We start from the raw sequence: 6,228 nt of genomic DNA, 5'->3' as shown, positions 1-6,228 counted from the left end.
TAAATATAAAAATTATAACTACCAAAGTGCCCGCACCAAACCATTTTGAGCAATTATTTTTTAAAAATTGATGAGAAATCCGTACAATTTTTTTTAATGGAATATTATATGCATCTTGAAAAGAAAAGAATAATAAAAAAATCTAGCAAGTGGATTCTTTGGTTGTGTGTCTGATACTTCAATTAATAGTGTGAATGTTCTCTTCACCTTGCATGGCTTTTGATTTTTGTAGAGGAAAAAATGGAGCAGACTAGCTGTGTAGGGCGTCTTGTAGTATATTCTTTACCTGCATGAAAAAATATTAAATATTTATTAGAAGAGTTAAATTGCATTTGAAATATGAAAAGTATTCACTGCAGAATGGATAAAAAAAAAAAGTACAAGAAAATTTAAATTCTTTTATTTGGTATACCATAAAAAAATATAATTAAAAAACATTTGCAATAAAATTTATTTGGTACTTTATATATTTTCTAAATTTTCATTTTTCTATAAAAGATAAAATAAATAATCTATTGAGTTTAAATCTATTTCTTAATTTCTTAATTTCTTTATTTCTTTTATTTTTTTTCTCTTTTTTTTTTCCCATATCATAATTTTCAACATCCAACATCCAAATAGAGTATGAGTGATATAATGGGTAAAAATTGTCTTGTATTTTAAAAACTATTTAGGACATGAAATAAAGGGCTTCAAATATTCTATCCATGAGATTTAAATGAAAATGAAAATAAAAATAACATGAATATAATTTATTTAATATTAAAGTTTTTACAAAAAAGCAAATACGTTCAATTTTGCCTAAAAATATTACGAAATTTGCTTTCGAAAATTATTGTGACTGATCTATTAATCGAATTTATAGATATCCTACTTCTCAATATCTTTTTATTAAAAAAAAGGTTTTATATAAAAAAAATTATTAACTTTATGAAAATAGAATTTATACTCACTAATGCCAAACCTTCAATTAATTGAGGTTACATGGGGAGCCCTTGGTTGCCATATCCAACCCCAACACCATTATATACTTTATATTATAAACATGAATTTAAAATTAAGGTTTGATGGGGTTAGCATAATTGTGATGCATGCTCATTCATATGATATATAATCCTTCTTTTAACAATCCACTTTAATTAAGCTAATGCCTTATACTTTTTATCATTATTTACATTACATGAATAGTATGAATATTGCATAAGCATAACAATATTATCTTAGAGCAAATTTTAAGATTAAAAAAAGAAAAAATAAATAAAAAAGACATGAAAGGTGGCAAAATCTAAAGGGTTGTTTTGTGGGACCCTTGGGAGGTGCATCTTTCCATTGGTTTATGTATATATAATGTGCAACACCCCCTCACCCTCACCCTCATGCCCTCCACTCCTTTCCTCTCTCCTTTAGACTTTTCTTCTGATCTCTTTGTTCCTTTCTTTTTGCCCTTGTTTCTTTCTCTCTTTCTTTCTTGCAGCTTCTACTCATAAGCCAGGTCCTAGTTTTGTCCCTTTCAAGAGCCAAAGTGACCTACAAAATAAGGGTAAGTTGTCCTTGGCTGCTTACCCTAAAAAGAGAGTAGGGGTGGAAGGTGGAGGGTGGAGGGTGGAGGGTGGAGGGGTAGGGTTTGAAGATGAAGGAGAGTAGTAGGAAGCAAGGTGCAGCCTCTCCATGTGCAGCTTGCAAGCTTCTTAGGAGAAGATGTGCTCAGGACTGTGTTTTTGCTCCTTATTTTCCTGCAGATGAGCCCCAAAAGTTTGCTAATGTCCACAAGGTTTTTGGTGCTAGCAATGTCAACAAGATGTTACAGGTTGGTTGTTCCTTAATTTTTCCCTTCTTTTTTGTCTCTTTCCCTCTCAACATGAACACTAAAATAACTTAATTAGGGTTTCTTTCGCCACTACCTTTCCATTTCCCTACTCACATTTTCATATCCCAAGTTTTGAAGAGAATTGTCATCTAAATTTAGTAAAACACTTGATCCTCTTTCATTTAAGGGACATCTTCCATTCTGGCAATCTGTCTAAAAACCCCACATGGAGGAAGTGCTTGGAAGTGGTTCTTAATTTAGACCCTACTTTTTACAGAGTAGGAGAGAAACAGTCTTAAACTAATTTACCAGTCATTGTTGTAAATATCTAACAATTGACCTTCATCGTCCACAAGAGATAGAATGCAACCAATGAAAAGAAGAAGATCAAGGTGATCTCAGTGACCGTTGTCCCATTCATCCATCTCTTCGTTGCATTTTACCACAATAAACAAATGATATTTTTAGGTTTGGAGGTTGTGGAGTTAATTTTTGTAACGGGTATATCACGTCACGTGAAGTTTTTGTATTTAATTTTGTCAAAATTTCTAGTAAAAGATGGCAGCACGTGAAGTTGGTTGTCATCTGAATCTCTGATTATGTTTCGTATTGGGATAGTGGAGAGAGTTGGGAGTGAGGGTGGTATAGTGGTTTATAGGTAGGGTAGGGAGGGAGGGGCAGAGTCCTTTTTCATAGAAGGATGGTGTCCTTATCATCAAATATTAGGGCCACCAAAAGAGATCTTATTTCTCACAAGAGGGAGGCCCCACTATGCACATTTATAGAATCTGCTACCGATTAAAGTCCAAAAGAAGGGTTGGTAGGTGTCATGTAACTGACCCTGCACCTGCACCCCCTTGGAAAAAATAAATAAATAAATATTTTTGAACTTACAAGATTTAGATTCAAATGGATGCAGGAGCTGCCGGTTGAGCAGAGAGGAGATGCAGTGAGTAGCATGGTGTATGAAGCAAATGCAAGGGTTCGGGATCCGGTTTATGGATGCGTTGGGGCCATTTCATCACTGCAACAACAAATTGACTTGCTCCAAACTCAACTGGCCTTAGCTCAAGCTGAGGTGGTGCACTTGAGGGTGCGGCAGGCAGCCTCTTTATCCACTACTCGTCATCCCATTAGCCCTTCCAACAGTACTGCTTCCCCCTCCCCCTCGTCCAACTTCATGCCCCCTTCACATACTAAACCATTTTTTGAAATGGACATGGTTGTTGACCATGATAGCTTGGGAGAGTCTGTGTGGTACCCTAGCTAGCAACCTACCTACCTACCTACCTTTCCCAATCTCTCAATATGCTTTTTTTTTTTACATATATATATAATATATATATCGTTACTCTTAGATTTTGTACCCCATCTTTCTTCCTTTTTTTTTTTTTTTCTGTCTCTTTATATCTGTATGTCTCCATTTCAAGATCCTTACTATACATCCACATTGGTGGTGGTGGCTGCGGCGGTGGTGGCGGCAACGGGCAGCCGCGATGATTGATGATTGATGATTGATGATGGTAGTATTAGGAGGCATTTATTTAGGTTTGAAAAGGGTGGTCTTTGTCATTAACAATATTGTAAATAGGTTATAACTTTATATGATGGGTAATTAAATAGTGGATTGTGAACATTTGACTTCCCATTGAATAGATGGTGCAGTAGTTGAGGGGATTATTATATTTGACTGTAGAGGATCATGCCCCAATGCCTTACTATTCAAAATTCTTGTTCTTCTTTTCAAGATGGAGATTTAAAAAAACTTAAAAATTAAAACCCTTAGACATGAAAGGTTTTTATAGTGTGAAACTAGTAGGGAACTAAAGTCTTGCCATGCATGCCTTCTTTGACAAACATCTTTCCATGATGAAATAAGCTACACCATCCTCTTTTCAATTTCAATAGGTAGGTGCTGGAAGAAGTCACCACCTACTTCTGAACAGATCCAGATCCAGACCCAAATTAAAAAGACTGAAAAGTTTGGAAAGATGGAGAAAATATTCACTCTTGAATGGTTTTGCAATTATCCTTCTTGCCCAATTTTCCTAACATCCAAGGGAAGGCTCAAGAAAATATTAAAGGTGAGTTTGGTTTTTCAGTAGATGGATGAAGATAAGAATAAGAATGAATGTGAATTAAAATATAGGCAAAAGGGATTTTGGTTTTTCATAATAAATAATTTTTTATTATGATAAATCAACTAAAAATAGTGAACAAATAGCTGTTAGAGAGGAGGCCCATTTAATAATTCATGAAGCCCAATCCTGGCCCAAGAGCTTTGGGCTATAATATATGGCCCATTGAGGCCCATATGAATTTCTAGCTTCCAAGTTCTCTAACATAAGTCTCATTTCAAAGAATTGAAGCTTAAACTGAAAAAAGGGAAGTAAATTTTGAAGTGAAAAGTTTAAAGATGAGATAAATGAAATGGATACTAGCAGTGGAAGGAAATGGTTCCACCAGTTTAGACAAACTCCATGTTTAAACTTGAGATGGTTCTATGAATTTTTCCTTCAATGGTAATGTCTTTTTTGTTCTATAAAAACAATAAATTCTTTTGTTAGTCGATCATTCTAAATGGGAAAGAAAAATGAGGAAGAGGGTAAGTGCAAGAGGGGTGTAAATAATCATAGATGGAAAGACAAGGCAGACTTAGTGTTCAACACAAAGCATTAGATACAATTAAGTTTACAAAATAAATACAAGAAATCTTTCACCTCTCCCCCACTGGCCTCCACTCCTCTCTTCCTCTCACATGCAACTCCCAAATCTCAGGCCTTGTCTTCCTGTCAGCCAAAGTCTTTCCCACTGATCCAAACATGATGAAAAACTAAGTCAATAATCATTAAAGACTATACTATAGCTTAATTTTCTATCACATTACATTAATCACTATCAAGAGATCAATCATAGAACTCTTGGGGACTTCTTGGCCCATGTGATGTAGTTGTCAAGGCTATGTGAAATGCTTGAGAATCAAATTAAACATTGTGAGGGCCTCCACCCAGCTTAAACAGGGATTAGAGGGAATGGATACCCAGTGGATCTCAAATCAAATCTCAATTGGTCAAGTCTTTCAATGTGTAACATGGATAGATCAAAGCATATTAAAACATAGGGAAAAGAAAAGGCAAATAATAATATAAACCTGGTGGTGGTGATGGTAGAACTTAGAAGAGAAATAATTAGACATCCTTGGCAATGAGATCACCATTGACGAACTCTCTGTAGGCAGCAACAGGCCAAATAAAGCCTCTGAAGACCAACCTAGAAGCCAAAGGCACATCAATGATGATCTCCTTCTGTGTTGGCTTCTTATCATCCCTGATGGCTATCAGATAGCTCCTTCCAACCCACCCTATCCATCCAGCAATGTACAAAAACAATATCCCTGGTGTAATGAACTCTCCCCAGTGCCTCTGGTCCCCGCTCACTATCAAGTGTGGCAGCCCATCCGACCCACACAACAACCCTTGGTTCGCATAGTTTGTGAACCTCCTCTTTGTCTTCTCGATCGTCGCGTTTATGGCCAGCGCTGGGGCTGAGTCCGGCGCGTACAATTTCAGCGATGACTCCAGCTTCTTCAGTGCCTGCTTCTCCCGCTTGGCGAACTGTTTGGACTCCTTGCAGGGTGTGAGCCCGGCGATGTCAGCATAGGCAGGGACTGGAGCAGCTAGAATGATGGAGGAGAGTGCAAGCGCAGCAGAGAATGCTTGGAGTGGAGATTTGTTGGTGGGCTGTGGCTCAGTTGAGGCTGAGCACACTATCATAGGCCTTGCCTTTTGGAAGGAGGGAGAGCTGAGCCTTGGCTTGAGGGGCTTGGAGAGGTTTGTGGGGATGGTGAGAGACATTGTTGGCGAGTTGGCAGGGGAGTTGGACAGAAATGGAGATGGAAGAGTTGAGGACGGAGGACTGAGGAATGGTTTTTAGATTCCAAGGGAGGTGGGATTGGTGGAGAGGAGGATAAGGTGGAGGGTGAGGTGGGTGGGTGTGATTGGGTGTGGGATTTTGGTTTGTGGGTTAATGCGATAGAATCTCTCTCTTTTTCTATCCTAAAATCTAGAGTGGATAAGAGACAGGTACAGGCGTGTGGGTTGCATAGTCACTCGAACATTATAATTTATATGGGGAATTATGAACCGCCCATCCATCACCACTCTCATAGCCTCATAGACCATAGCACAACTTTTTAATTTCTAATTTTTCTCAAGGTAAGATATTAATTTTATAAAATTTAGTATTGTCACTTGAACTGAATTTAGATGGTATTAAATTTTGATAGTTTGAGAATCTTAAATTGGATAAGTGACTGTGATTAACGTTGAGAGAGAGGATAAGAGACGGGGGCACCATGGGCTTGGCCCATGGGTCTCGTCTCGTGTGTTCTCCATGACCTAGCCCTGTGGTGGAGGGTGGCT

The 6,228-nt window shown here is 37.5% G+C and overlaps 2 protein-coding genes across 2 annotated transcripts; one reads left to right on the top strand and one right to left on the bottom strand.

Moving 5' to 3' along the window:
• Nucleotides 1-1,359: 1,359 nt before the first annotated feature.
• LOC100261516 (LOB domain-containing protein 4) lies at nucleotides 1,360-3,443 on the top strand. Its single transcript, XM_002270614.4, has 2 exons — nucleotides 1,360-1,807; nucleotides 2,727-3,443. The coding sequence occupies exons 1-2, from the start codon at nucleotides 1,631-1,633 to the stop codon at nucleotides 3,075-3,077; spliced, it is 528 nt and encodes a 175-aa protein (XP_002270650.1). The 5' UTR covers nucleotides 1,360-1,630; the 3' UTR covers nucleotides 3,078-3,443.
• Nucleotides 3,444-4,413: 970 nt separating this feature from the next.
• LOC100247987 (photosystem I reaction center subunit III, chloroplastic) lies at nucleotides 4,414-5,896 on the bottom strand. The gene is made up of 2 exons (XM_003634905.2): nucleotides 4,959-5,896; nucleotides 4,414-4,618 (listed from the first exon to the last, which is right to left on the bottom strand). The coding sequence occupies exon 1, from the start codon at nucleotides 5,659-5,661 to the stop codon at nucleotides 4,996-4,998; it is 666 nt and encodes a 221-aa protein (XP_003634953.1). The 5' UTR covers nucleotides 5,662-5,896; the 3' UTR covers nucleotides 4,414-4,618; nucleotides 4,959-4,995.
• Between the last annotated feature and the right edge of the window lie 332 nt (nucleotides 5,897-6,228).

Source organism: Vitis vinifera, chromosome 10 (genome assembly GCF_030704535.1).
Source record: "Vitis vinifera cultivar Pinot Noir 40024 chromosome 10, ASM3070453v1".
NCBI classification, from domain to species: Eukaryota; Viridiplantae; Streptophyta; class Magnoliopsida; order Vitales; family Vitaceae; genus Vitis; species Vitis vinifera.
This window is presented reverse-complemented; position numbering and strand designations above follow the sequence as displayed.

Bases quoted from the DNA above. Each gene is read 5' to 3' on its own strand.
- LOC100261516 (XM_002270614.4), top strand. From the start codon at position 1,631: ATGAAGGAGAGTAGTAGGAAGCAAGGTGCAGCCTCTCCATGTGCAGCT. The intron at 1,808-2,726 runs GTTGGTTGTTCC...AAATGGATGCAG, and splicing joins ATGTCAACAAGATGTTACAG to GAGCTGCCGGTTGAGCAGAG.
- LOC100247987 (XM_003634905.2), bottom strand. From the start codon at position 5,661: ATGTCTCTCACCATCCCCACAAACCTCTCCAAGCCCCTCAAGCCAAGG.